We start from the raw sequence: 27,618 nt of genomic DNA on the forward strand, positions 1-27,618 counted from the left end.
CACTTCCGGAGCGGAGTAGCGCATGCGCAAGGCGTCCAAGAGCCCAAGAGCTGGACGAGTTTCTCCCTCCTCTCCCAAGATGCCCGCGGTCGTAAGTGGGACGTCACGTGGGAGGGGCGTTCCCACGCGGCGAGATGGGGTTATCGGCGCTATATATTGCGGTCAGCCAGCGCGCCAGGTGTAGAAAGAGTTGTCTTTAGCCCGGAGTCGGCTTCCGCGACGCGGCCTGCTGGAGAGTTTCGCTTCCGGTATAGGCGGCCGCGCAGGCGCAGGTGTGGCACGAGAGGCCTACGAGGCTGATCGGTGACCCAGCGCCGCCTCCAGGTTGATTTTCCCAGTATCTGCTGTACCCCGGGCTTTGGGTCTTCGATCGGAGCCAGAGGCCCGACACCTTGAGAGTGGCTTCCGCGGGACCGAGGGACGCGGACCCCGGCGGAGGCGAAAAGGACGAGGTTCGGACCGGAGCCCGACTATCGCCCATCGCCCATGGCGGCCCTCGTAAGTGTGCGGCGAGGCGGTTCGAGGGGTCCAGGTGGTGGGCTCTGTAGCCCCTCACTCACCGTCCTGCTTTCTCTCCCCTCAGGGCCCCAGCAGCCAGAATGTCACTGAGTATGTCGTCCGAGTTCCCAAGTAAGTCCCTGACCCTCACCTCCCCCTCTTCTCTCAAAAAGGGATTAAAATCTTCACAAGCCTCCAGACGTGCCTGGCACCTCCTGATTCTCCTTCCAGGGCTGGGGTTGAGCTGAGGCCTCTGGGGCATCACTTTTTTGAATGGAGTGAATGAATGAATGAGTACATTAATATACAGTAAGACGCAGCCCCCTGCCTAGCATTCCCTCTGGCAGGAATGCCAACTGTGACTCTGCTGGGTGGATTCTTGTTGATCCTGCAAAATTCAGTTCCGGGATTTTCCTCCTTCAGGAGGCATTCCCTGCCTGCCCCCCCGCCCCCCCCACCTCCCGCCCAGGGCTGAGCTCCCAATTATCCCCACATCTTGGGTTCCCAAAAATCTTTGTCTCTTTTTTCTGAATGGGGTTGGGAGTATGGATCCTACTTCCCTGACAGATTGGGAACCTCTGGGTTCTTTTATGGGTCCCCTGCATGACCGCGGGCACAAAGGGCTGAGCCAGGGAGGGTTTACTGAATGAATAAATGATTGAGCACTACCTCTTCTTGTCCATTCCAGAAATACCACCAAAAAATATAATATCATGGCTTTCAATGCGGCCGATAAAGTCAACCTCGCTACTTGGAATCAGGTTAGTCCGGGTTCTGAGGGCGTGAGAGAACCCGATCCTGGCCTTGGTGGTTGTAATAGTTGCTTAGTTGTGATAGTAACTAAGGCTTAGTATCCTCAGCTGTCCCCGAGTGGAGATAAGTGATGACTAAGGCCCAGGCTGAGCTGCTGGACATCCCTGGGGGTGAGATATGTCTGGCCCTGCAGGAGGCTTTCTCCTGAAAGGAGAAGTTGTGCCCACTGATGGGCAATTTGGACTGAGATTTATCTGGACAAGGGAGGGGGCTGCCTCCTACAGATGATCTCAGAGCCCCCATTGCCGGAGGCTTTCGAAAGGTCTTCGGAAGCTGTCTTAGTTCATAGAGGCTGCTATAGCAGCATACCAGAGACTGGGTGGTTTGTAAACAAAACACTTATTTATCACAGTTCTGGAGGTTGGAAGTCCAAGATCAAGGTGCCAACAAGATTTGGTGTCTGGTGAGGGTGTGCTTCCTGTTTCATAGCTGGTACATTTTCACTGTGTCCTCACCTGGCAGAAGGGGGACGGAGCTCTCTGGAATCCTTTATAAGGGCGCACACCCCACTCATAAGGCTCCACCCTCATAACCTAATCATCTGCCAAAGGCCCCACCCCAGATACCATCACACTGGAGATTAGGTTTCAACAAATGCATTTTGGGGGAATTCCCTGGTGGTCCAGTGGTTAGGACTCCACGCTTTCACTGCCGAGGGCCGGGGTTCAATCCCTGGTCGGGGAACTAAGATCCCACAAGCTGCGCAGCAAAAAAAAGCAAAGGCATTTTGGGGAGACACAAACATCCATCCATAGCAGAAGCCATTAAAGGGTTAGAAACAGAGAACTGTAAAGTGATTTTGCCACTGTGGGGTCGAGGGCAGGTGAAGAGAGGACAGGGCAGAGGTGAAGGCTCTGGTCCAGGTGAGCCATGATGGGGTTTGGAGCAAACAGGTTATGAGAAGTGGTTGGATTCTGGGGTTTCTTTTTCTTTTCCTTTTTCTTTTCTTTTCGCTTTCTTTTTATTTTTTATTTTTTTAATTTTTGAATTTTATTTACTTATTTATTTTTTATACAGCAGGTTCTTATTAGTTATCTGTTTTATACATATTAGTGTATATATGTCAGTCCCAATCTTTTTTCTTTCTTTCTTCCTTCCTTCTTTCTTTCTAACTTTTCATTGGGAAATAATTTCAAACTTTCACAAAGCTGCAAAAATTGACATAGTACAGGGCTTGCCCAGATCCCTTCACCCACATTCACCGAGCGCCTTTTCGCCAAGCAGGTGGCTTTGAGTGCCCGCCGCTCAGCTTCGGGGGAGGAAAGGGTGTTGGTGGTGGGATCAGGCCCCCTGATGAGAGGTGTTGCTTCCTGCCCTCCCAGGCCCGGCTGGAACGCGACCTGAGCAACAAGAAGATTTACCAAGAGGAGGAGATGCCCGAGTCGGGGGCCGGCAGCGAGTTCAACCGCAGGCTCCGGGAGGAGGCGCGGAGGAAGAAGTACGGCATCGTCCTCAAGGAGTTCCGGCCCGAGGACCAGCCTTGGCTGCTCCGCGTCAATGGCAAATCAGGCCGGAAGTAAGTGCCGCTCCCGACCGCACTCCGCGGGTGCCCTCGGCTGGACTTTCATGTGCCTGCTGTACAGTGGGGGCAACAGCCCAGGAGTGACAGCTCAGCCTCCCGCGAAGGGTTTTACTTGGGTAGATGAGCCGAGGGGATGCCCAGGCAGGAGCTCTGAGGGCCGGGATGCCGGAAGCCCGGGCTCTGGTCCTGCGGCACCCAACGAGGGGCCACCTGGGGTTCGGGGGGTGGGGAGGACAGAGGTTAGGGGGATGAAGGGCACTCTGGCAGAACAGCGAGCACAAAGGCACGAAGCGCCGAGCCCTAGGGACTGTCACAGCGCATGCCAGTGACAGGGTGGGCAGATGGATAGGGCGGTGGGTGCAGGCTGCAGCTGGACTGTGGGTGGGCTGGGGCCCAGGGGAGCCTGAAGGCTGTAGGCAGGGAAGGGGCACGCTGTAAGACTGCCTCCACCTGCGGGTGACGCCAGAGGCCAGGAGGGGGCTGGCAGTGGTTCAGCCCCCAGGAAGATTCTGGAGGCAAATCCGGAGGGGTCTGACTGTAGGGCCCTGTGCTCTTCATGGCCAATCTAACAGGGTCCTTCCAGAAAGGACCATGACATGTATAATGCAAAGGAACCCTAAGCCCGCTCTGCAAGGTGGGGAGCCGTGCTTTCCAGATGTGGAAATCCAGGCTCAGACAGTCGAAGGGCCAGCCCAAGGCCTTCCAGCCTCAGATTCTGCTGGGAGGAGCCAGGTGGCTCTGGAGAGGGGGCAGGCCTGGGGTTGCCAGGGGGGTGGGGTGGGGGTGGGGGTGTATGAGGGTGGGGCTGGTTCCTCTTCCTCTGGCCGACCGTAACCTTGAACTCCATGCAGGTTCAAGGGCATAAAGAAGGGAGGTGTGACAGAGAACACATCCTACTACATCTTTACCCAGTGCCCTGATGGGGCTTTTGAGGCCTTCCCCGTGCACAACTGGTACAACTTCACGCCGCTGGCCAAACACCGCACGCTCACGGCCGAGGAGGCCGAGGAGGAGTGGGAGAGGTGAGTGAGGGGGCGCGATTGGAAATGAGGTGCATCCCCCGAACTTTGTTCTGGATTGGGAGCTGGGGACTCAGGGGTGACCAAGCCAGATCTCACCAGCCCCTCAGGGAGCTCCCAGTCCAGTGGGGAGATGGACCTGGGACCATCAGGGATGCGCAGGGCGGTGCAAGAGCCAGGGATGGGGGAGTGGCTGAGCTGAGCCCTGGAGCAGGAATTGGTGAGCAGGGTGGGGTCTCTCTGGCCTACATGGCTTCCCCCAGGCAGGTCTCACAGCTGGATCAACTGCTGGTAAAATACACATAAAATAACATTTACCATTTTTATTTTTTTATTTTTTAATTAATTTATTAATTAATTTATTTTTGGCTGTGTTGGGTCTTTGTTTTCTGTGCGAGGACTTTCTCTAGTTGCGGCAAGTGGGGGCCACTCCTCATCGCGGTGTGCAGGCTCTCTCAGTATCTTGGCCTCTCTTGTTGCGGAGCACAGGCTCCAGACGCGCAGGCTCAGTAGTTGTGGCTCACGGGCCTAGTTGCTCCGCGGCATGTGGGATCTTCCCAGACCAGGGCTCGAACCCGTGTCCCCTGCATTGGCAGGCAGATTCTCAACCACTGCGCCACCAGGGAAGCCCCATTTACCATTTTTAAATGCACAGCTCAGTGGCATTAAGTACGTTCACATTGTTGCACAGCCATCCGCCCCCTCCACCTCCAGAACTTTCTCATCTCCCCAAACTGAAACTCTGTCCCCATGAACCACTGACTCCCCATCCCCTCCCCCAGCCCCTGGCCCCCACCATCTACTTCCTGTCTCTGTGGATTTGAGTCCTCTAGGGAGTGGAATCAGACAGTGTTTGTCCTTTTATGTCTGGCTTATATCACTGAGCATCATGTCCTCAAGGTTCATCCACATTGTAGTGTGTATCAGTGCTTCATTTTTTAAAAATTTTAATTGTAGTAAAAAATATGTAAAATTTATCATCTTAACCATTTTTAAGTGTACCATTCAGTGATGTTAAGTACATTTACATTCTTGTGTAATGGAGCTTCATTCCTGTCTTTTTTTTTTTCTTCCAGTTTAATGGAGGTGTAATTGACATTCAGCACTAAGTTTCAGGTGTACAGCATAATGATTTGACTTACATACACCATGAAATGTTTACCACAATAACTTTTAGTGAACACCCATCATCTCATATAGGTATAAAATAAAAGAGAAAGAAAAAAATATTTTTTCCTTGTGATGAGATCCCTTAGGGTTTACTCTCAATAACTTTCATATATAACATACAGCAGTGGTAATTAATCATAATCATGTCGTACACTATACATCGCTAGTACTTATTTATCTTATAACTGGAAGTTTGTACCTTTTAACCACCTTCATCCAATTCCCCCTCTTGCCACTTCTGGTAACCACAAATCTGATTCCTTTTTCTGTGAGTTTGTTTGTTGAAGTATCATTGACCTACATCACTATGTTAGTTCCTAGTGTACAACCTAGTGATTCGATATTTCTGTACATTTCAAAATGATCACCACGATGAGTCGAGTTGCATCATCACCATATAAAGATACTGTGTCATTGTTGACTCTATTCCTATCCTGTACATTTTATCCCCGTGACATTTATTTTGCAACTGAAAGTTTGTACCTCTTAATCTCCCTCACCTATTTCACTCATCCCCTCACTCCTCTTCCCTCTGGCAACCACGTGTTTGTTCCCTGTATCTATGACTCTGTTTCTGTTTTGTTATGTTTGTTCTGTTTTTTTTTAATTCCACATATAAGTACAGTATTTATTTTCCATATCTTGGCTATTGTAAATAGTGCTGTAATGAACATAGGGGTGCATATATCTTTTTGAGTTAGTGTTTTTCTTTTCTTCGGAAAGACACCCAGAAGTGGAATTTTGGATTGTACGGTAGTTTTAATTTAATTTCCATACTGTTTTCCACAGTGGCTGCACCAATTTACATTCCCACCAACAGTGCACGAGGGTTCCCTTTTCTCCACACCCTCACCAACCCTTGTTATTTGTTGTCTTTTGATATTAACCATTCTGACTGGTGTGAGGTGATATCTCATTACGGTTTTGATTTGCATTTCCCTGATCATTTGCGATGTTGAGCATCTCTTCATGTGTTTGTTGGCATCTCTATGTCTTTTTTGGAAAAATGTCTATTTAGGTCTTCTGCCCATTTTTTAATCAGGTTGTTTGTTTTTTTGATGTTGAGTTATATGAGTTCTTTGTATTTTGGATATTAACCCCTTATCAGATATATCATTTGCAAATACCTTCTCCCATTCAGTAGGCAACCTTTTTGGTTTGTTGATGGTTTCCTTCACTGTGCAAAAGCTTTTTAGTTTGGTGTTCCCCTATTTGTTTATTTTTGCTCTTGTTTCCCTTGTCTGGGGAGACATATCCAAAAAAATATTGCTAAGACCAATTTCAAAGAGTATACTGCTTATGTTTTCTTCTAGAATTTTTATGCTTTCAGGTCTTACATTTAAGTCTTTAATCCATTTTGAGTTTATTTTTGTGTGTGGTGTGAGAGAATAGTCCCATTTTCTCAACATCGTTTATTGAAGAGACTGTCTTCTCTTCATTGTATATTCTTAACCTCCTTTGTCATAGATTTATTGACTACATAATGTGCGTTCATTTCTAAACTGTCTATTCTGTTCCATTGGTCTATGTGTTTTTGTGCCAGTACCATACTGTTTCGGTGACTGTAGGTTTGTAGTAGAGTTTGAAAGCAGGGAGCATGATACCTCCAGCTTTGTTGTTCTTTCTCAAAGTTGTTTTGGCTACTTGGGGTCTTTCGTGTTTTCATAGAAATTTCAGACTTATTTTTTTGGTTCTGTGAAAAATGCCATTGGTGTTTTGATAGAGATTGCATTGACTCTCTAGATTGCCTTGGGTAGTATGGTTGCTTTAACAGTATTCATTCTCCCAATCCATGAGCACGGTGTATCTTTCCATTTGTTCGTGTCATCTTCAATTTCTTATAGTTTTCTGAGTACAGGTCTTTCACCTCCTTGGTTAGATTTATACCTAGTACTTATTTAGTACTTATTTACTTTTATTCTTTTGGCTGTGATTGTAAATGGGATTGTTTTCTTAATTTCTCTTTTTGATAGTTTGTTGTTAGTGTGTAGAAACACAACAGATTTGTATATATTAGTTTTATATCCTGCAGTATCATTTATTAGTTCTAATTGTTTTTTTGGTGGTGTGTTTAGGATTTTCTGTATATAGTATCATGTCATCTGCAGACAGTTTTACTTCTTCCATTCCAATTTGGATTCCTTGTATTTATTTATTTTTTCTTATCTGATGGCTGTGGCTAGGACTTCCAGTACCATGTTGAATACAGCTTCATTCTTTTTTTTTAATTTATTTTTTATTATTTATTTATTTATTTTTGACTGTGTTGGGTCTTCGTTTCTGTGCAAGGGCTTTCTCTAGTTGCGGCAAGTGGGGGCCACTCTTCATCGCGGTGCACGGGCCTCTCACTATTGTGGCTTCTCTTGTTGCGGAGCACAGGCTCCAGATGCGCAGGCTCAGTAGTTGTGGCTCACGGGCCTAGTTGCTCCACGGCATGTGGGATCTTCCCAGACCAGGGCTCGAACCTGTGTCCCCTGCATTAGCAGGCAGATTCTCAACCACTGCGCCACCAGGGAAGCCCTCATTCTTTTTTATATACTACCCATGAATTCTGCTCCTGTTGTTAGATACAATCCTAAGACTCTCTTTATTTTTATTATTTTTTAAATTTTTTATAAATTTATTTATTTATTTTTGGCTGCGTTGGGTCTTCGTTGCTGCACACAGGCTTTCTCTAGTTGTGGCAAGCGGGGGCTGCTCTTTGTTGTGGTGCATGGGCTTCCCACTGCAGTGGCTTCTTCTGTTGCAGAGCACGGGCTCTAGGCACACGGCTTCAGTAGTTATGGCACACGGGCTCAGTAGTTGTGGCTTGTGGGCTCTAGAGCACAGGCTCAGTAGTTGTGGCGCATGGGCTTAGTTGCTCCACGGCATGTGGGATCTTCCCGGACCAGGGCTCGAACCCATGTCCCCAGCATTGGCAGGCAGATTCTTAACCACTGCACCACCAGGGAAGTCCCCTAAGACTGTCTTTAAATGCAATCACATTTTTAAAAACTTTCATCACCACTGTAAATGGAAACACCAGTACCCCCTGTCATTAAAAAGAAGGCACCCACGAACTACAACAAAAGCGACGGACGTGACTATATCATGTGGCCTGATTCTGTTGCCCGAGAGAGGCCCTGAGCCCAAGCAAGGTGCTGGGGCATCAGCATCGCGTGAGGCCTTCTCCTGAGGGACTCCGGGCAGAGCGGGAACTGAAGGAGGGCCAGCCCTCCCTGTGTGATCTCAGGCTGTTGCTGTCATACATGTGCGTCCCCATGTGTGGGGTCAGATCGTCCCTCTCATCACCTACATGTGTCTGTGGCTCCCCTCTGGGGCACGCCCGGTGGAAGTGCAGGGTGGCACCCGGCACAAGGCCCAGCTCCTGGAGGCGGGCTTTGGAGCCAGGCCCCCTGTCAGCCCCTGCTGTGCCCCCCGCCCACAGGAGAAACAAAGTGCTGAACCACTTCAGCATCATGCAGCAGCGGCGGCTCAAGGACCAGGACCAGGACGAGGAGGACGAGGAGAAGGAGAAGCGTGGGCGCAAGAAGGCCAGTGAGCTGCGCATCCACGACCTGGAGGATGACCTGGAGATGTCCTCTGATGACAGCGAGGCCAGTGGCGAGGAGGGTGAGGCTGGCGGAGCCCCCATGGCTGGGGTGATCGGCACAGCTGCCTGATTAGTGCCCTGTCATAATTTATCAAGGTGGCTGTGTGATGACTCAGAGAGGTTAATGCCCCTGAAAGGAAAACTTGGTTACTCATGGCCCCCTGGGCCCGGGAGCTCGGCCGCTTGGGGAAGTGCCAGGGTTGGTAGGAGGCAGCAGGGAGCCACAGGAAGGCCTCGGCCACGGCCTCAACTGGGGTTTCCAAGGAAACGGCTTAGGACTGGCCAGTTTGAGTCATGCCAGTGGGCTCTGGGCCAAGGCATGGTCTCTGGCTGCCCAGGTGATACAGGGCAGGGATGGCGGCCCTGCGTGTGAGAGAGAAGGGGGCGGTGGGGGTGTGGAGTCGGGTTGGCCTGTGGGTGAGAGGTGCCCCCCTGGGCCAGCTCTTTGCCTCTTGGAGGAATTGGGGCCGGTCCTGGTGTCTCTCCCCGGGGGGCAAAGGCCCCAGAGACATCAGGTGTCATCGAATACGCAAAGCGTGAAGCGTGCCCATCCGGGCCCCTCCCCTTGTCTCCCCTTCCCCAGGCGGCCGAGCCCTCAAAGCCAAGAAGAAAGCGCCGCCCAGCAAGGGGGGCAGGAAGAAGAAGAAGAAGAAGGGGTCAGATGACGAGGCCTTTGAGGACAGTGACGACGGGGACTTTGAGGGCCAGGAGGTGGACTACATGTCCGACGGCTCCAGGTGAGGCAGGCGGGAGGCGGGCGCGAGACCCTGGGCCGGCCCGCAGACGCGCTCCCTCACCCTCTGCCTGCTCGCTCTCTGTCTTACAGCAGCTCCCAGGAGGAGCTGGAGGGCAAGCCCAAGGTCACCCAGCAGGAGGAGGGCCCCAAGGGCGTGGACGAGCAGAGCGAGAGCAGCGAGGAGAGCGAGGAGGAGAAGCCGCCCGAGGAGGACAAGGAGGAGGAGGAGGAGAAGAAGGCGCCCACGCCGCAGGAGAAGAAGCGCAAGAAAGGTGGGTTCGCCGCCCCCGACCGCGCCCCAGGCCCCTGATCTGGGATGGGGCTGAGCGGCAGGGCGGGGCCTCCGCTCCTGACGCCCCTCCGCTGGCCCCACACAGACAGCAGCGAGGAGTCGGACAGCTCGGAGGAGAGCGACATCGACAGCGAGGCCTCCTCGGCGCTCTTCATGGCGGTAAGGCCCAGCCCGGGGCGGTGGGGGACGGGGTGGCCCTCTCCAGACTCACATCCCCAACCCCGGTCTCCGCAGAAGAAGAAGACGCCCCCCAAGAGGGAGCGGAAGCAGTCGGGCGGCAGCTCCCGGGGCAACAGCCGGCCGGGCACACCCAGCACAGAGACGGGCAGCACGTCCTCCACCCTGCGGGCAGCCGCCAACAAGCTGGAGCAGGGTGAGTCGCCCCATCCCACCCTGCCCGCCTCACCTCTTGACCCCGTCCTTGCCCTCCCTTTTAGCATCCTGTCTGCCTGCCCCTGAGCCCCTTCCACATGTAATCCTGGCACCGCTGGCCCGGGGTCCCCCCAGGGGTCCAGCCTCCCCGCCGCAAGGTTCAGCCCCGCCTCTGCTCCCACAGGGAAGCGGACCAGCGAGACGCCGGCAGCCAAGCGGCTGCGGCTGGACACCGGGCCCCAGAGCCTGTCAGGGAAGTCCACCCCTCAGCCCCAGTCCGGGAAGTCTACCCCCAGCAGCGGGTAAGTTGGCGAGGATGGCAGGAGCAGGGAGGGGGCTTGGGGGGGGGCCCCGGAGGGGGCCTTGGGGACGGAGGGCCGCCTGCTGACACCCACCTGCCCACCTCCAGCGACGTGCAGGTGACCGAGGATGCCGTGCGCCGCTACCTGACACGGAAGCCCATGACCACCAAGGACCTGCTGAAAAAGTTCCAGACCAAGAAGACAGGGCTGAGCAGCGAGCAGACGGTGAACGTGCTGGCCCAGATCCTCAAGCGCCTGAACCCCGAGCACAAGATGATCAATGACAAGATGCACTTCTCCCTCAAGGAGTGAGGCTCCCCCCAATAAACGTGCTCTGTTTTCTAGAATCCTCGGGCTCTTGATTCCCACACTCACCACTTCCTGTCCCACTGCCCGTCTGCCACCCCACCCTCTGAGTCTGAGGACCCCAGTGTTTTCTCCACAGTTTACTTCTCTCAGTCTCCAGTCCCCTGCTTCTGAAACCTCTAGGACTTAATCCTCTCCTTACCCCTCAACCTCCTCCACTGAGCTTCTGCTGGGTGATTTCTTTCAGGTCTTCCATTTGACCAGTTCTCTCTTTAGCTGTGGCTTACCCACCACCTAAAACCCATTCAGTACTCAGTTTCACTGTCTGTTTTCCAATTCTCCAAGTTATCTTTGTTTCTTTTTCAGATCAGCAGGTCTGTTTTGAGTGTCTGGCCCCTTCTGTTTTTGATCCCTTCTTTCGCATTTTTAGTTTTAAGCATCCTTGACTTACAGCCTCCATCACACTCATCTAGGAGTTGAAGCTCACGGGCATCCTGTTGTATCCTGACTCCTTTTCATGATCCGTTCTCGAGTTTTGGGATCTGGGATGGCGGACTCGTGGCCAGCTCGGGGCTCTATCTGTGAGACTCCTGCATGGTCTGCTTTGCAGGCAAGTCCTTCCAGATGGTTTTGGCATATGCTCCCAGCAGGTGCCCCAGCCGTCCGTCCTGAGCCCGTTTTAGGTGTGGTTCTCAGCTTGCGGCTCTGTCCCTACATGGCCACAAAATCCCAAACCCCCTTCTTGCTGATCTTGGCACCTGGCCCCCTATTTTTCAACTTCCCAGTGATGTTTCTGGGGCTTCCCTTAGATTCTTACAAGTTGGTTAGGCACTTATTTTATCTAGCATTGCTAGGAGTGCTGTAGCAGGAGGGCTTTTTGAGTTCGTGGACAGTCACGTTGCTGGAAACGGAATTTGGCAGCAGGAGTACTTTTGAACCCCCGTTGGAGTGATCCAGCTGGGGGCAGGATGCCGGCCTTCCGTCTTGCCCAAGCTGGAGACTGCGGGTGGAAAACTTTCCCACCCAGTTCCACAGGCCTTTGGCTGCCGAGCGGGAATGCCTGAGACGCCAGGTTAATTCCTAGGAATGTCCCAGGTCATTCCACCCTCCCTCCCCATCCTTCCGCCAGGCCTTTTGGGAGAGAAGCGATGGCCCCTTGCCCTGGCAATTTCACCCCTGCTCTGCCTGCCACGTGGACCGAGGTCTAAGGCCTCCCCACCAGGCCTGGCCATGTGCCCCGGTGGTTCAGAGCAGGGGTCTTGCATTCCGCTTGACTTGGGTCCAAATCCCACCGGTGTTTCTTAATTCTGGGTGACTTTGGATAAGTGACATTCCCCCCCCCGCCGCCCCGCCATCTGAAAGTAGTCTCAGTAAACAGTGCAAGAAGAACAACCACACCAAAATCTTTGAGGCGGTCCCCTGTGGGTGGAGTTGTCCTCTCCAGTCTCTTGCTGATACAAAAGGCAGCAAATACCCCTGAGCTTGCATCTTGGCTCACCTGAGGAGGATGAGTTCCTGAGCAGGTGTCCTGGATCAGAGGGATGTGATTTGCGGTTTCTGTAGAAAATGCTCAGCTGCTACCGATTTACAGTGCTACCAACAGGTGTGCCCGTGTCACAGACACACACACCCAGCCGAGTGTAAGCAGACTTTGATGTCTGCCAATCTTGGGTGCACAGTCTCATCTGAGTTTTAACCCAGTCTCACCTGCGTGAGATTGAGCACCTCGTCAAACCTCCGCAAGCTGTTCGTATTTCCCTTGCCTCAGAAGCTCTCGCAACTGCACGGTGCCAGGCACCACGTTACACACTAAATGCGTCTTCTGTTTGTCCTCCCCATGTGGGAGGGACTCTGGTTTAGCCCCCTTTCACGGCTGGGGATGGGGGCTTACTTCCCTGGGGTGATGGGAAGGGCAGGGAGGTCACTGGGACCAGGGTGGGGCTTAACCGCCCCTCCTGCTCTGATGCCCTCTGACCCTAGGGCAGGACTGAGGTCCCAGGGGGCTCAGGTTGGCCTTCTAGAGACAGGAGTCCCTGCGGGGTGAGCTTCCTGCCCCTGGTGTCCCAGCTCTTGGCTGTCCCCGGGCCTCTCCCCTTTCCTGTTTTGATGCTGGCTCGGCCAGGCCCGGAGACAGGGGCATGATGTCTTAATCCTCCAGGCAGGAGCCATGATGGATTCCCCGTCAGCTCACCCACCTGCCAACCCATCTCTTCCCCCTACCCACATCCGCTCTACCTGGTGCACGACACAGGGGCTACTGAGCCCCAGCACCGTGCCCAAGTGGGGAGAGCCCCCAGTGGGGGACCCACGGGGCCCCCCACCTCTCCCTCCAGACGGCAGGTCGGGTGGGGACCCTGGTTGCCCGCCCTGGGCTCGGCCCTGGCTGCCGCCACGACACTCGTAAATCAGGGGGCGGAGGGGGTGTCGGAAATAGGTCTGTGGAATGTCTGGATGGGGTGTGCGGGGTTGTGCGCCCTTAACTCTTAGAAGGATGTGGGGTGTGGGGCAGGAGGAGCGGGACTGCCTGGGCGCCAGGTGTGGGACGCAGAGGCCTTTGTGACAGGGCAGCGGCCGGCAGTGAAGAGGTTATCTCCCCAGCTCAGGCGGGGGGATAAATTGAGGGCGCAGGGCATCTCCACCCTCAGGACCTGCCCGTCACCATGGCCACAGGACGAGTCCTGCTAGGCTCTCTGCTGCTCCTGATCCTGCACTTGGACCTCCGCGGGGGCCCTGGGGCCTGGGGGGCTTCGGTGGCGGAGGAGGAGCTCTTGTCTGAGCCAGTGGTGGACAGAGGGACCCGGAGGCCACAGCTGGGTAAGGACCCCCAGAACCCCGTGCGCTCCCCGACTCCTGCCCGCCCAGACCCTGCCCGCTCTCAGCTGCCCCTTGTCCCCGCAGGCGCCCGCCCGCGCCGAGCCCTGGCCGGCCCGTGCCAGCTGTGGAGCCTACCCTTGCCCGTGGCCGAGCTGGGCTTGGGCTACACGTCGGAGGAGACGGTCATCTTCCGCTACTGTGCCGGCAGCTGTCCCCGCGGCGCCCGCACCCAGCACGGCCTGACGCTGGCCCGGCTGCGGGGCCAGGGCCGAGCCCACGGTGGGCCCTGCTGCCGCCCCACCCGCTACGCCGATGTGGCCTTCCTCGACGACCGCCACCGCTGGCAGCGGCTGCCCCAGCTCTCGGCGGCAGCCTGTGGCTGCGGCGGCTAATGCCCGGCCTGGGGCCCTGCAGCCGCTGGAGGAGCTCAGCTGACTTATTTATTGGAGGCTTGGATGCTGAGGCGAAGAGAAGGGGAGGTGGTTTGGGCCGCCAGCAAGGGGCGCAATAAAGGAAACTGCTCCTCCAGCTTCGTGAGTGTGTGTCCTGCCGGGGGTGCTCCCGATGGGTGGGCAGGTGGGGTCCCGGGCTTCCCCTGCACATTCCAGCCCCCGAAAACAGCCGGTGCCAGGAAGGCCAGCTTGTCCACTCTCCAACAACTTTATTCACAAACACGGTGTCTTGAGCAGCTGAGGGGGAGGGCCCCGGGGTCAGCAGGGTGGGGGCACCGGCCCGGGCTCCCCAGGCCCTATCCCCTCAGGGAGGGAGCGGCAGATCACGGAGATGCGTCGGCCCCGGGGAACCCGACGCTCCCCAAAAAAGGACGCTTCATCCCGAAGGATCTCGTGGGAGAAGTCATAACGGGCCGAACCCCTGCAAGAGAAAATAGAGGCTGTGGCCGGGTGGGGTGAGGGCAGCCCCTGTTCCAGGCAGAGCGCCTGCAGTTGGGGGGTAGAGTCTGCCGTCAGGGCTGAATGAGAGAAGGTGCTCAAAGTGCTGGGTGGGCATCTCAGGAGTTACTGGTGGGGTGGGGGCTCCCTGGCTGCCAGTACCTAAGGATGTAGAGGGAGCCCGGCTCCAGCAAGAGTTCCAGCCACTCCCCTGGCTCCTGGGTGTGCACCAGCCGCATGACGCTGGGAGACAGCAGGGACAGGCCAGCGATCGTGGATCCACAGAACTGGAAGAGAGGACACACTGGCAGGTGGGCTTTGGCCTGGCCGGCTCACCCCCAGCCGGGAACTCCAAGGCACTGGCCTCTGCCCACCTTGATGCTGTCCACGTGTGGCTTGATGTAGCCCCGAGGTTCCAGGTCCAGCACGTGCACCGAGGAGAGCAGGGTCTGGCCGGGGCCAAAGGCGGCTGCCTGCACACGCTGCAGGATGGACCGGCTTGCCTCTGACCAGTGCGACTTCTCTGTCTCTCGGAAGCCGTGGATGGCCTGCCCAGAGAGCTCAGGTCAAGCCTGGAAGCTCCCAGGGGGGAAAAGGGAAACTGAAGCACATTGTAGGGCTGGGGTGGGTTGGGGGAGAGGGTGGTGGAAGTGCAAAGCAAAGGCCTGGTTTTTCCAGCATGACCCTTGACCTCACCCTCAACTCACAACCTTGGTCCTATCTACCCCATGATGCTGGGTCTCAAACCCCAACCCCTGACCCATCTGGGTCTGGCCTTAGTCCTTTTTTAAAAAATTTTATTTATTTTTGGCTGTGTTGGGTCTCCGTTGCTGCGCGCGGGCTTTCTCTAGTTGCGGCGAGCGGGGCCTACTCTTCGTTGCGGTGTGCGGGCTTCTCATTGCGGTGGCTTCTCATTGTGGAGCACGGGCTTCAGTAGCTGTGGCGTCTGGGCTCAGGAGTTGTGGCACACGGGCTTAGTTGCTCCGTGGTGTGTGGGATCTTCCCGGACCAGGGATCGAACCTCTGGCCTCAGTCCTTTCTACCCACCCTCAGGCTGCAATTCAGTCCCAGATGCCGTCCCTAATGCTGGCCCGGCTTCAATATTCACAACGTGATCCCACCCAACACCAGGTCCACCCCCAACCCGTGACCCTCCCTCACTCCCTCCACACCGTTTCCGCCCCTAACTTTGGTCCTGTTCCCCAAACACCCCTCAGTTCCAGGTTCTGCCTCCGGTTACGACCCTGCCCTCATGTCCAAAGCGCTCTCCCTGCCCTCAAGGTCCCTCAGCTTCAAGACACTGCCCCCATTCTCACGTCCCGCCCCCAGATGTAGCCCCGCCCACCCCAGGGCTCCAATCCCCGTCCCGCCCCTAACGTCCCAGACCCCGCCCCTCTGTGGCTCCGCCCCCAGCGCCAGCAGCCTCACCGCGTCCCAGTGATCGTATTCGTATCGACGGCGGCGCAGCTCGGGTTCCAGCTCGCCGCTCAGTGTCTCCTCCTCGGCCGCGCTGAGGAAGCCGGGCCGTACCACGGCCGCGTCCCGTAGGCGGCTTAGCACGGCCGGCCCCGAGCCCCGCACCCAGCTCTGCCCGGGAACGGTCCACAGCGCCAGCCGCCCACTCCCGGCCATAGCCCCGGAGCCGGGTCGTGGAAGCAGCCGGGGTCAGGAGCACGCCCCCGCCCCAGAGCCATTGGCTGTGGTTACGCCGAGTCCCTCCAGCGATTGACGTTTCTCAGAGTCCCGCCTCTCGCTCAAGGTTACTGGTTGTTACTCGGCTCGCCCTCTCGAGCTATTGGCTCTCCCCAGAACCCGCCTCCTCTCCCGCGCTATTGGGCGCCATCGACCGCAGTGACTCAGACTACTGGCTGTGCCTAAAGTCCGTCTTCCAGAGGGCGGGGCGGGTGGGTCAGAGGTCAGGGGTCAGAAGGATTGGGCCAAGGCTAGAGGTTAAGGGCAGAGTACAGCTAGGCCGAGATCTAGGGGTCAGGGGAGTGACGTCAAGGCTGTGATTATGGGCTGGGGCCAGGTTTGTGGAGTTAGGGGATTCAGTCAAAGGTCAAAGCGAGGCTCCTCCCGTTCCCCCTCTCTTTACTGGGTCATTCCCACCCCCATACAAACAGGCTGGCTCCCAGCTTAAAAACAGGACATAAACAAAAAAATCCTCTTCCTTTAATGGTAGAATTGTCATGTCACCATTTTGCAGCCCTTATTGGAATATTGGTGGTTCTAGACAAGGACTCTCATTCCCTACTAACGTCATGAGAGGGACAACCGGATTTAATGTGCCTCCTGCTAGAAGGCACCCTCAACTGAGAGGTCATTTGCCAAAAAGCGGAACCTGAATCCGATCAGACTTGTCTAGATTCATACACCAGGTTACCGGAAATACCAAGGACAGAATCGCATCATCAAAATTCAGACAGAGGGAAAGTCCACAAGACAAACAACCATGTTTCTCCAACAAGTGAATTTCAAGGAAAGAGAAGAAAAAGAGGGAGAGATTGAGAGATTAAGGGGAAACCTGCAGAAATAAGACACTTAGAGATTTATCAACCAGCGGCAATGCCTGCACCTTATTGGGATCCTGATTGGAACAAACTAAAAAAAAAGGAAATAGCTACAACCGGGGAAATTTTGACATGGGTTGAATATTCGACCGTGGTAAGTGTTGTTATTTTTTTAAAGTTTGAAAATTATATTGTGGTTGTCTTTTTAAAGATTCTTTATCCTTTTGTCTATTTATTTGTTTAATTTTTACGGGTTTTTTTTTTTGCGGCACTGCTTGGCATGTAGGATCTTAGTTCCCTGACCAGGGATTGAACCTGTACCCCCTGCAGTGGAAGCGTGGATTCTTAACCACGGGACCACCAGGGCAGTCCCTATTTACTTATTTATTTATTTATTTATTTTTAGCTGCGTTGGGTCTTCGTTGCTGGGGCCGGCTTTCTTCAGTTTTGGCGAGCGGGAGCTACCCTTCATTGCCGTGCACAGGCTTCTCATTGTGGTGGCTTCTCTTGCTGCGGAGCACGGGCTCTAGGCACTTGGGCTTCAGTAGTTGTGGTATGTGGGCTCACTAGTTGTGGCTTACGGGCTCTAGAGCGCAGGCTCAGTAGTTGTGGCGCATGGGCTCAGTTGCTCCGCGGCATCTGGGATCTTCCCAGACCAGGGCTCAGAAACCCGTGTCCCCGGCATTGGCAGGCATTTTCTTAACCACTGCGCCACCAGGGAAGTCCCCCTATTTATTTATTTATTTATGTATTTATAAATTTATTTATTTATCTATTTATTTATTTTTGTCTGCGTTGGGTCTTCGTTGCTGCACGCGGGCTTTCTCTAGTTTCAGCGAGCAGGGGTTACTCTTGGTTGCGGTGCGCTGGCTTCTCATTGCAATGGCTTCTCTTGTTGCGGAGCATGGGCTCTAGGCACGCGGGCTTCAGTAGTTGTGGCACACGGGCTCAGTAGTTGTGGCTCGCGGGCTCTCGAGCGCAGGCTCAGTAGTTGTGGCACACGGTCTTAGTTGCTCCGCGGCACATGGGATCTTCCCGTACCAGGGCTCGAACCCGTGTCCCCTGCATTGGGTCTTCGTTGCTGGGGCCGGCTTTCTCCAGTTTTGGCGAGCGGGAGCTACCCTTCATTGCCGTGCACAGGCTTCTCATTGTGGTGGCTTCTCTTGTTGCGGAGCACGGGCTCTAGGCACTTGGGCTTCAGTAGTTGTGGCATGTGGGCTCAGTAGTTGTGGCTCACGGGCTCTAGAGCGCAGGCTCAGTAGTTGTGGCGCATGGGCTCAGTTGCTCCACGGCATGTGGGATCTTCCCAGACCAGGGCTCGGAAACCCGTGTCCCCGGCATTGGCAGGCAGATTCTTAACCACTGAGCCACCAGGGAAGCCCCTCGTATTTATTTTTATTTTAATTTTTAAAAGTTTTCTAATTTGTTTTTGGCTGCTTTACGTCTTCGTTGCTGCGTGTGGGCTTTCTCTAGCTGCAGCAAGCAGGGGCTACTCTTCGTGTGGTGCGCAGGCTTCTCATTGCGGTGGCTTCTCGTTGCAGAGCACAGGCTCTAGGGGCGCAGGCTTCAGTAGTTGTGGCTCGCAGGCTCAGTAGTTGTGGCGCACAGGCTTCGTTGCTCTGCCGCATGTGGGATCTTCCCGGACCAGGGCTTGAACCCGTGTTCCCTGCATTGGCAGGCAGATTCTTAACTACTGTGCCACCAGGGAAGTCCCCCCCCCCATTTATTTTTCATTAACTTTTTTTTTTGAATGAAAGATTCTTTAAATTCTGTAGTGCTTTATAATTTTCAAAAGTTTCACACACACAATTTCATATAATCCCATAATAACCCTTTTTTAAATCCCCTACGCCTATATTGCCCCTCTCCCTTTCCCTCTTCCCACTGGTAACCACTAGCTTGTTCTCTGTATCAGGGGTCCTCAACCCCTGGGCCGCAGACTGGCCTTTTAGGAATCGGGCTGCACAACAGGAGGTGAGTGGCAGGCGAGCAAGCAAAGCTTCATCTGCTGCTCTCCATTGCTCCCCATCGCTCGCATTACCGCCTGAACCATCCCCCCCACCCCCAATGTCCTTGGAAAAATTGTCTTCCACAACGGACTAGTTTGTTGTACTTCTTTAGATTCCACGTATTAGTGATACCATACAGAATTTGTCTTTCTGTCTGACTTAATTCACTTAGCTTAATACCCTCCAAGTTCATCCATGGTGCTGCAAATGGCAAAACCTCATTCTTTTTCATGGCCGAGTAGTATTCCACTGTATATATATACACCACATCTTCTTTATCCATTCCTCTGTTGATGGACACTGTGGTTGCTTCCATATCTTGGCTATTGTAAATAACGCTATGAACATTGGGGTGCGTGTACCTTTTCTAATTAGTGTTTTTGTTTTTTTCGGATATATACCCAGGAGTGGAATTGCTGGGTCATGTGGTAGTTCTATTTTTAGTTTTTTGAGACATAAAGATTCCTTATCCTTTTAGAAATACATACCGAAATATTTACAGATGAAATGAAAAGCTGGGATTTTCTTCAAAGTAATACAGTGCCGTGGGGGGTGGTGGGGAGGGACGAATCACAATTGGCCGTGAATTGGAAATTCTTGAGTTGGTGTGATGGGTACGTGAGACCTCATTATCCTAGTTTCTCTACTTTTGTATACATTTTAAGTTGTGCACAGTGAAAAGTTCAGCTAAATGTAACTGATGAATGAAGCCAAATTAAAAAGTCCTCTGGGGCTTCCCTGGTGGCGCAGTGGTTAAGAATCTGCCTGCCAATGCAGGGGACACGGGTTCGAGCCCTGGTCCAGGAAGATCCCACATGTTGCGGAGCAACTAAGCCCGTGAGCCACAACTACTGAGCCCGTGTGCCACAACTACTGAATCCCGCACGCCTAGAGCCCGTGCTCCGCAACAAGAGAAGCCACTGCAGTGAGAAGCCCGCGCACCACAACGCAGAGTAGCCCCCGCTCACCACAACTAGAGAAAAGCCCACGTGTAGCAACGAAGACCCAACGCAGCCAAAAATAAATAAAATAAATTTTTTTTAAAAGCCCTCTGAATTAAAAAAACAAAAAGAAATTGACCTCAACACACCCTCCAGCGACAGCCCCAGGTTCTCTGCTCTCCTTGACAGCAAATTCCTTAAAAGACTTGTTTAGCTCCAGTATTTTCCGGCCCCTTCTCTCTGGGTCCACTCCAATCTGGTTTTTGGCCCCCAAAGCACCGGAAGTGTTATTTATCTAAGGCCACTCGTGATTTCCGAGGTCCAAATGCCAGTCAGTTCTCTGCCTGACCACTAACTCATAGACATGCTGAAGTCTCCTACATTTTTATTTCCAACCCTGACCCCAGACTTACCCATCCTCTGGGATGTCTGGGGCACTTGGACATCAAACATCCAAAATCAGCTCCTGATCCTGGCCCCCAATCCTGCTCCTCCCTAACTTTCCCAGGAACATCTTATCTTTCCTTCTGTCATTCTAGCTGCTTTGGGCCAACGCCTTGGAGTTTTGGGAGATGACTTTCTCTCTCAAATTTCACATCCCAGCTGACAGCCATGCCTTTATTTTTTATTTATTTATTTAAAAAATTTATTATTATTATTATTATTTTTGACTGCGTTGGGTCTTCGTTGCTGTGTGCGGGCTTCGCATTGCGGTGGCTTCTCTCATTAGAGAGCACAGGCTCTAGGCGCGTGGGCTCAGTAGTTGTGGCACACAGGCTTATTTGCTCCTCGGCATGTGCGATCTTCCCAGACCAGGGATGGAACCTGTGTCCCCCGCATTGGCAGAAGGATTCTAAACTGCTGCGCCACCAGGGAAGTCCCAGCCCTGCCTTTAAAACCTGGCTAGAATCTGACCTCTCTCACCACGTGTCCAGAGCTGTCAGCCTTCCTCTGGGTGATTACAAGTTTCCTCACTGGTCTCCTGGTTTCTGTGCTTGCCGGTCTCCACCCACCACTCTGTGGTTCCTTTTTGTTCTTCTTCTTGAAACCCTCTGTGGGGCATCTCCCTCCTTGCTCAGACCTACCAGGCCTTTTATGACCTGTATTCCTCCCCTTCCTGCTCTCATCTTCTCCTCTCTCCCCCTCACTCTCTCCAGCCACCCCAGCCTTCTCGTGCTTCTGCCCATGTGCCAGCCACAGTCCTGCCACAGGGCCTTTGCACTTGCCATGCCCTCTGCCTAGACTGCTGTCTCCCAAGATAGCAAGCTTTCTCCCCCCACCCTCACCTCCTTCAGGTCTTTGCTCAAATGTCACCCTCTCAGCAAGGCCTTTGCAGGCCACGCCATCTAAAACTGTCACACACACACCCCCACACCCCCCACCCCCACCCCGCACATTGCATACCTCTTGCCCTGATTTTTAAAAAAACTGTCTACTCCCACAGGAATGTAAGTTTCTTCCAGACAGGGATTTCTGTGTTTTCTTCACAGTAAGTTGCGGCCTCTGGAGCAGTGCCTGGAATGTAGGCTCAGTAGCTTTGCTGAAGTTAGGAAGCTGAAGGTCAGGGTGAAGGCACACGTGTGCCGTGGTGGAGGATGGAGGGAAGGCACCACAGCTGGGAGCAAAGTCTACAAAGATTTAATTTAAAATCACAGTGTCTCAGCTGGGATACCCACCCGGAGGGGCACCCCCAAATCCAGAGTTCCTCAAGGGTCCCCTCTAGGCTCAGTGTCGAGGGGTGGGCAGGCCTGGCGCCTCCACTTTCCTCCGGAGGGCGAGGGTGAGGGGCAGCTCTCAGGCATTCGCTGGGGCAGGTTCTGCCACTGCTGCCACCGCCGCCACCGGCTCCTTCTGCACCAGCTCAGGCTCGTCCTCACCGTCCTGGGGAGGGTGGACCAGAACCTTGTCCAAGATGCCAAACTCCTGGGCCTCCATGGGGCTCATGTAGCGGTCCCTCTCCATGGCTGACTCTGTGGGGGAAGCGGAGGTGGGACGAGGGTGGTTAAGAGTGGAGACCCGGGGCCACGTTCGGGTCCCCGATCCGCCCAAGTCCTCCCTGTGTGACCTTGGCCTCCCTGTCTCTGTGCCTCAGTTTCCCCATCGGTAAAATACCTGTTTCAGTTTTTGTGTGTGTGTGTGTGTGTTTTTTTAACTTACTGATGTGTAAATGCACATCCAGGAAAGGGTGTGGATCGTGGAAGTGGACAGTGTGGTGATTTCAGACTGAACCCACCCATGTGGCCAGCACCTAGATCAGAGCCCCCCGAAACCCCGTCGGGGCCATGTCTAGTCACTAACTCTCCCCACCCACTACCCTAACAGTGGCCTAATGGCATAGATCCGTTATGCCAGTTTTTGCCCTTTAAACACATAATCACAGGGACTTCCCTGGCGGTCCAGTGGTTAAGACTCTGTGCTTCTACTGCAGGGGGTGCGGGTTCGATCCCTGGTCGGCGAACTAAGATCCCCGCGTGCCGCGGCCAAAAAACTTAATTAATTTTAAAAGTAAATAAATAAACACATAACCAAGGAGCATTTACTCCTTTTTCCACTCAGCACTGTGTTTCTGAGATTCATCCAGGCTGTGGACCAGTCCTCATGGCCGTACAGCATCCCACGTCGTGAATAAACACCACCACTGACCACTCATTCCCCTGCTGTCAGGCATTTCGGTATTTTCCTGTTTGGGGGTGTAGGAATGGGACTGCAATCCTGACTACACCTTTGGACAGAAGCACTCAATTCCCTCGGTTATACGCCAAGCAGAAGAACCACGCATCCTTCTGTGTGTTCAGCCTCAGTGCCTGACAGCTTTCGGAAGTGGCCGTACGGTTTTCACTGCCGCCTGCGGTGGATAAACGTTCCACTGGCTCCACGCTCCCCTCAGCACTTGGGGGTGTCAGTATTTTCTATCTGAGCCGTTCCAGTGGATTGAAACGGTATCTCATCGCGGCCTTGATTTGCCTTTCCTGATGACGTCATTATTAAACATCATCACTAGAAGTCATGAGCCTCTTGACTTCTGTTTCTTGACCATTTGGAATATTCTTTGTGGGTGACCCTGTTCAAAACCTTTGGACCTATTTCTTTTTTTTTGTTTTGGCCACGCCGCATGGCTTGCGGAATCTTAAGTTTCCCGACCAGGGATTGAACCCGAGCCCTCGGCCATGAAAGCACGGAGTCCCAACTGCTGGAAAGCCAGGGAATCCCCCTGGACGTAGTTCAATGAAGTTTTTGGGAGGCTCCTGTAAATGGGTCTTTTTAAAGTGCTCAGAACAGGGGTTCTCAACGGGGGTGGGTTCTGATCCCCAAGGGATGCTGGGCGATGTCTGGAGACAGTTTTGGCCGTCACAACTGGAGATGCTGCTGGCATCTAGTGGGCAGCGCCCGGGGATGTGCCACACCTCCTACAGTGCCCAGGAAGGCCTCCATCACAGAATGATCCAGCCCTGGTGTCAGCAGCACAGAGGTCCAGAGGCCTGACCCGCACATATGTGTTGGTTACAGTAAAAGGGAGCAGCTGGGGGCCTGTGTGGGGCAGGAGGGTGCTCACCGATCACCTGCAGGCTCTGTTTGGTGTGCTTGGCGTAGATGCTGTAGAGCTGCTTCTTGAGTTTAATGATTTCCTCCGCCTGGATGGCGATGTCTGTGGCTTGGCCCTGGGGGGATGTCCCAAGAGGGAGAAGGTTGGGATCAGCATCTGCCACTCACGGGGAGATGGGACTCGGGAGCCTGCCCTGGGCGTTGGCTGCCAGTTTTCAAGCAGGTGGGACAGGGCTTTGTGAGTCCCTCCACAGCCTGCTTCATCCTCACCGCCTCCAGGAAGGCTTCCGGTATTAACTCTATGTTCTTATTTTCTGCAGCTGGGGCCTCCCTGACCAGGAGGAACGGCCCCTCCCAGGGCAGCTAATTCCTAGATTTTGAACCGCTGCCCAGAGTACACTTTTCACGTGCAAAGCAGCCAATCCAAGCCCACATCCCCAACACCTCCTCTATTCTCACACCCTGGGTCACCATCCCCCTGCCCCATCGCCCCAGGGTACCAGACAACTAGGGACAGTCCCTACACCCCAGAGCCCACTGCAACTATTCACACTAGCCAGTCTTAAGCCTTGCTCATTCCTGCCCGCAGAAACCACAATGAAGGCTGTTGCCTGCATTCTCCTCCTGACCAACCCTGGTGCCTCTCTCTCTGCCTGGTCCCCGTGGCCTGGCACACTCCCTCCTCTTGGGATCTGTAACAAACTGTCTTTTCAATGGCAGCCCTCTCCTGACCTTTTGGCCTCACTATACCTGCATATTAATAAAACCTACTTTTTTTGTTGTTGTTGGCCAAGCCACGTGGCTTGCGGCATCTTAGTTCCCCGACCAGGGATTGAACCCGCGCCCTCGGCAGTGAAAGCGTGGAGTCCTAACCACTGGACTGCCAGGGAAGTCCCCAAAACCTACATTTTAAAACATTCACACCCCCACGTGACTTCCGTCTGTCCGGCTGGTCCTTCTGTCTAGACCCCCACCCCCATGCCCAAAGCAGCTCACGGGGCCCAGCACTCACCCGGGCGCCCCCGGAGGGCTGATGGATCATGATGCGGGAGTTGGGGAGCGAGTGGCGCATGCCCGGGGTGCCAGCGGCCAGAAGCAGGGAGCCCATGCTGGCTGCCTGGCCCACGCACCACGTGCAGATAGGGTTCAGGATGTACTGCATCGTGTCGTAGATGGCCAGGCCCGAGGTCACCACGCCACCTGTGGGTGGAGGGGGGCAAGTGAGGGGCTGTTCCCTCCTTTCCCTAGGGCAGCCTCTGGCCCTGGGGAGGGCTGGTGAAGCCCTTTAAAGCTAGGGTCCCAAACACAAGTACTACCAGGGATTGGAAGGTGACAGAAGCAGGTGACACAGGCCAGGTGGGAGCAAAAAATGAGGACTTGCTCCAGAGTGAGCTGACAGTTGCCACATGTGCGTGTGGGCCCAGGGCGGGGGCCAGATCTGCCAAATTTTCAAGAGAAACTAGAAATTGGGAGCGTAGTGGCTAAGAGCGAAGGCTCTGGAGCCAGCCTGCCTGGGTAGTTGGGCAGTTTCTCATGTGTGACCTTGGGCAAGTTACTCAGCCTTTCGGAGCTACAGTGCCTCCTTGTAGATTGGAAATAATTAAATAGTACCGATCACGTAAAGATAAAATGAGTTAAATGCCTATAAAGTGCTTAGAAAAGTGTCTGGCACAATAAACGATCAATCAGGATTGGCTATTCAGGGAATTCCCTGGAGGTCCAGTGGTTAGGATTCGGCACTTTCACTGCCATGGGCCTGGGTCTGAACCCTGGTCAGGGAACTAAGATCCCACAAGTTGCAGGGCACGGCCAAACAAAACAAAACAAAACAAAAAGATTGGCTATTCTCCCTTTTCTTGTGGGGGCAGGGTGGAAGCTACCAATTTAAAAATCTCGACAACCAAGTCAGGTCGGTAAAAACGTTATTTGTGGACTTCCCTGGTGGCGCAGTGGTTAAGAATCTGCCTGCCAATGCAGGGGACACGGGTTCGAGCCCTGGTCCGGGAAGATCCCACATGCCACGGAGCAACTAAGCCCATGGGCCATGAGCCTGCGCTCTAGAGCCCGCGAGCCACAACTACTGAGCCTGCGTGCCACAACTAGTGAAGCCCGCGCGCCTAGAGCCCGTGCTTCACAACAGAGAGAAGCTACTGCAATGAGAAGCCCGCGCACCGCAACGAAGAGTAGCCCCGGCTCGCCGCAGCTAGAGAACGTCCGCGCGCAGCAACGAAGACCCAACGCAGCCAAAAATAAATAAATAAATTTATTAAAAACAAAACAAAACAAAAAAACCACGTTACTTGTGAGATCAAACAGGCAGTTTCAGGTGCCTGTTTAAAAGCACGGGAAGAGGCAGCTTTTGGAGGTTTCAAGGCATTTTGGGGGGATTCTGAAGGAAGCTCTGCACCCTTTCTTGCTCCAGAGAGAGAACATCCCTGATTGGGGTCTCAGTCCCCAGGAGGGCCCTGGCACCGGGGGAAGGCCCTGCTCACCGGGGCTGTTGATATACATGTGGATGGGCTTCTTGTTGCTCTCCGACTGTAGGAACAGCAGCTGCGCGATGACCAGACTGGCGACACTGTCGTCGATCTGCAAGTGGGGCGGGCAGGGGCGGGGAGGGGTGTCCCCAGATAAGGGTGAAGGCTTAAGGGAGGCAGTTATGGGTCGGCTGAGGATGAGTCAGGGCACCAGAATGGGGGTCAGAGCCCAAGGAAGATGGATCAGGAAGAGTTCAGGACCCAGGAGGTGATGTGGTGCGGGGGCGGGGGGATCCGGACCCAGGTGGTTTGGCTTACAGGAAGGGTGGGGTCAGTACACACTGGGCCCAGGAAGGGAAGGGGTAAGGAGGCTGGGGAGAGTGACTGGAGCCCAGGATTGGGGAGGAGGTGTCATTGGTGAGGGAGCGAGTCAGAGATTAGAAAGGGAGAAGCAGAGGATTTAAGGAAGGCGTAGAAGGGGTACTAAGGGCCAGGAAGGAGGATCAGAGAGTTTATGTGCCCAGGAACGGGGGGGAGTGTCAGGTTGGGACAAAGGCGGAGCCTAGGGAGGAACGTCAAGGGGGGGAAGTCCGGGGATCAAGGACGTGTGAGGGGGTGGGGAGCAGGGGGTCTGGGCAGGCGCAGGGGAGGATCCGCGCGCGGGGCACTCACCGGGCCCATGACGCACACGATGCGCTCCCGCAGCAGCCGAGAGTAGATGTCATAGGCGCGCTCGCCGCGACCCTGGAGGAGAAAGATGGGGGTGAGGGTCAGGGGCCCTCCGTGCCCCAGCCCTCCCACCCCCGGGCCGTGTCCCCGCCTGGCCACTGTACCGTCTGCTCCACCACGATGGGAACGAGCGGGAGAGCCCGGGCCGCCGTCGCGTGCAGGCTCCGCTGCAGGGCCAGGCTGTTCTCGGGTGTCCGCTGCGGGGGAAAGCGGGCGGCGAGGCGAGACCCCAGCACGGGGCACAGACCTGCTGCAACCCGGACCGCCCCCACCAATATTTGGGGCCACATCGCAGCGCAAGTTCCTCTGCAAGACGCCGGAACTACAACTCTCGGCGTGCTCCGCGCCCACGGCGCTTGCTCAGGAGGCCGCCCACTTCCGGGAAGCGTGGGGGCACGTTTAAGGGTGGGGCGAGGGCGGGGCGGAACCTGAAAGGGTGTGGCCAGAGAAGGGGCGCTGGAGCGGAGTCGGGAGCTACTTTAAAACCGCCAGTTTGAGCCTCTTTCCCAAAGAATCGTCATAGTTTTCTGCTCTTCCTTGCTTATTTCAAAAATCAATTCCGGGACTTCCCTGGTGGCGCAGTGGTTAAGAACCCGCCTGACAGTGCAGGGGACACGGGTTCGAGCCCTGGTCCGGGAAGACCCCCACATGACGCGGAGCAACTAATCCAGTGCGCCACACCTACTGAGCCAGCGCTCTAGAGCCCGTGAACCACAACTACTGAAGCCCACGCGCCAAGAGCCCGTGCTCCACAGTAAGAGAAGCCACTGCAGTGAGAAGCCCGTGCACCGCAACGAAGAGTAGCCCCTGCTCGCCTCAACTAGAGAAAGCCCGCACGCTGCAACAAAGACCCAATGCAGCCAAAAAAAAAAAAAAAATCAACTGTGTGCGCTCACTGGGCCTGGGCCTCAGCAATGATCTTCTAGCCTGGTGGGGCTGACTCCTGAGACCTTCCCATCCGTCTCTGGTTATGCGTGGGATAGAGGGAGGGACCCCAGGATGCGGAAGCCCAAGGGAGGGAGTTGCGAAATTGGCCTGGAAGGTCGGTCTGGGAAGGCTTCCTAGGAGGAGCAGGCATTGGAG

At 54.5% G+C, this 27,618-nt stretch overlaps 5 protein-coding genes across 7 annotated transcripts in view; 3 read left to right on the plus strand and 2 right to left on the minus strand.

The window, feature by feature from the left end:
- Positions 1-25: 25 nt before the first annotated feature.
- Positions 26-10,663, plus strand: GTF2F1 (general transcription factor IIF subunit 1). The gene is made up of 12 exons (XM_082380642.1): positions 26-498; positions 584-630; positions 1,187-1,259; positions 2,634-2,827; positions 3,685-3,855; positions 8,450-8,634; positions 9,198-9,351; positions 9,441-9,622; positions 9,728-9,801; positions 9,877-10,015; positions 10,199-10,316; positions 10,424-10,663. The coding sequence occupies exons 1-12, from the start codon at positions 487-489 to the stop codon at positions 10,626-10,628; spliced, it is 1,554 nt and encodes a 517-aa protein (XP_082236768.1). The 5' UTR covers positions 26-486; the 3' UTR covers positions 10,629-10,663.
- Positions 10,664-10,753: 90 nt separating this feature from the next.
- PSPN (persephin) lies at positions 10,754-13,986 on the plus strand. The gene is made up of 2 exons (XM_082380671.1): positions 10,754-13,436; positions 13,521-13,986. Exons 1-2 carry the CDS (start codon positions 13,283-13,285, stop codon positions 13,826-13,828), a joined length of 462 nt encoding a protein of 153 aa, XP_082236797.1. The 5' UTR covers positions 10,754-13,282; the 3' UTR covers positions 13,829-13,986.
- A 91-nt stretch (positions 13,987-14,077) lies between these two features.
- On the minus strand, positions 14,078-16,065 carry ALKBH7 (alkB homolog 7). 2 transcript variants are annotated; one of them, XM_082380663.1, is made up of 4 exons: positions 15,755-16,065; positions 14,701-14,874; positions 14,489-14,630; positions 14,078-14,309 (listed from the first exon to the last, which is right to left on the minus strand). In XM_082380663.1, the coding sequence occupies exons 1-4, from the start codon at positions 15,956-15,958 to the stop codon at positions 14,212-14,214; spliced, it is 618 nt and encodes a 205-aa protein (XP_082236789.1). In that variant the 5' UTR covers positions 15,959-16,065; the 3' UTR covers positions 14,078-14,211. The 2 variants fall into 2 exon arrangements, with proteins under 2 accessions (XP_082236789.1, XP_082236788.1); XM_082380662.1 differs by having other exon boundaries at positions 14,489-14,613; positions 15,755-16,063.
- Positions 16,066-16,251: 186 nt separating this feature from the next.
- Positions 16,252-27,618, plus strand: part of MLLT1 (MLLT1 super elongation complex subunit) — a 129,413-nt gene continuing 118,046 nt past the window's right edge. The window contains exon 1 of one of the 2 annotated variants that reach the window (XM_082380634.1): positions 16,252-16,990. In XM_082380634.1, the coding sequence (XP_082236760.1) occupies positions 16,892-16,990 (99 nt within the window). In that variant the 5' untranslated portion in view covers positions 16,252-16,891. The remainder of the gene's footprint in view (positions 16,991-27,618) is intronic. The other variant, XM_082380632.1, reaches the window with a different exon arrangement.
- On the minus strand, positions 21,409-26,910 carry CLPP (caseinolytic mitochondrial matrix peptidase proteolytic subunit). The gene is made up of 6 exons (XM_082380661.1): positions 26,640-26,910; positions 26,479-26,550; positions 25,822-25,918; positions 24,342-24,529; positions 23,340-23,445; positions 21,409-21,756 (listed from the first exon to the last, which is right to left on the minus strand). The coding sequence occupies exons 1-6, from the start codon at positions 26,823-26,825 to the stop codon at positions 21,581-21,583; spliced, it is 825 nt and encodes a 274-aa protein (XP_082236787.1). The 5' UTR covers positions 26,826-26,910; the 3' UTR covers positions 21,409-21,580.

Source organism: Balaenoptera borealis, assembly GCF_965194805.1.
Source record: "Balaenoptera borealis genome assembly, chromosome: 2".
Lineage (NCBI taxonomy): Eukaryota > Metazoa > Chordata > Mammalia > Artiodactyla > Balaenopteridae > Balaenoptera > Balaenoptera borealis.

Coding starts and splice junctions, on each gene's coding strand:
- ALKBH7 (XM_082380662.1), bottom strand. CDS start 15,958: ATGGCCGGGAGTGGGCGGCTGGCGCTGTGGACCGTTCCCGGGCAGAGC. Junction 14,875..15,754: donor AATACGATCACTGGGACGCG/GTGAGGCTGCTG, acceptor CTCTCTGGGCAG/GCCATCCACGGCTTCCGAGA. Junction 14,614..14,700: donor CACACGTGGACAGCATCAAG/GTGGGCAGAGGC, acceptor CCTCTCTTCCAG/TTCTGTGGATCCACGATCGC.
- CLPP (XM_082380661.1), bottom strand. CDS start 26,825: ATGTGGCCCCAAATATTGGTGGGGGCGGTCCGGGTTGCAGCAGGTCTG. Junction 25,919..26,478: donor TCGTGTGCGTCATGGGCCCG/GTGAGTGCCCCG, acceptor CCCCACTTGCAG/ATCGACGACAGTGTCGCCAG. Junction 24,530..25,821: donor CATGTATATCAACAGCCCCG/GTGAGCAGGGCC, acceptor CTCCACCCACAG/GTGGCGTGGTGACCTCGGGC.
- GTF2F1 (XM_082380642.1), top strand. Junction 1,260..2,633: donor ACCTCGCTACTTGGAATCAG/GTTAGTCCGGGT, acceptor CTGCCCTCCCAG/GCCCGGCTGGAACGCGACCT. Junction 10,016..10,198: donor CGCCAACAAGCTGGAGCAGG/GTGAGTCGCCCC, acceptor CTGCTCCCACAG/GGAAGCGGACCAGCGAGACG.
- PSPN (XM_082380671.1), top strand. CDS start 13,283: ATGGCCACAGGACGAGTCCTGCTAGGCTCTCTGCTGCTCCTGATCCTG. Junction 13,437..13,520: donor GACCCGGAGGCCACAGCTGG/GTAAGGACCCCC, acceptor TTGTCCCCGCAG/GCGCCCGCCCGCGCCGAGCC.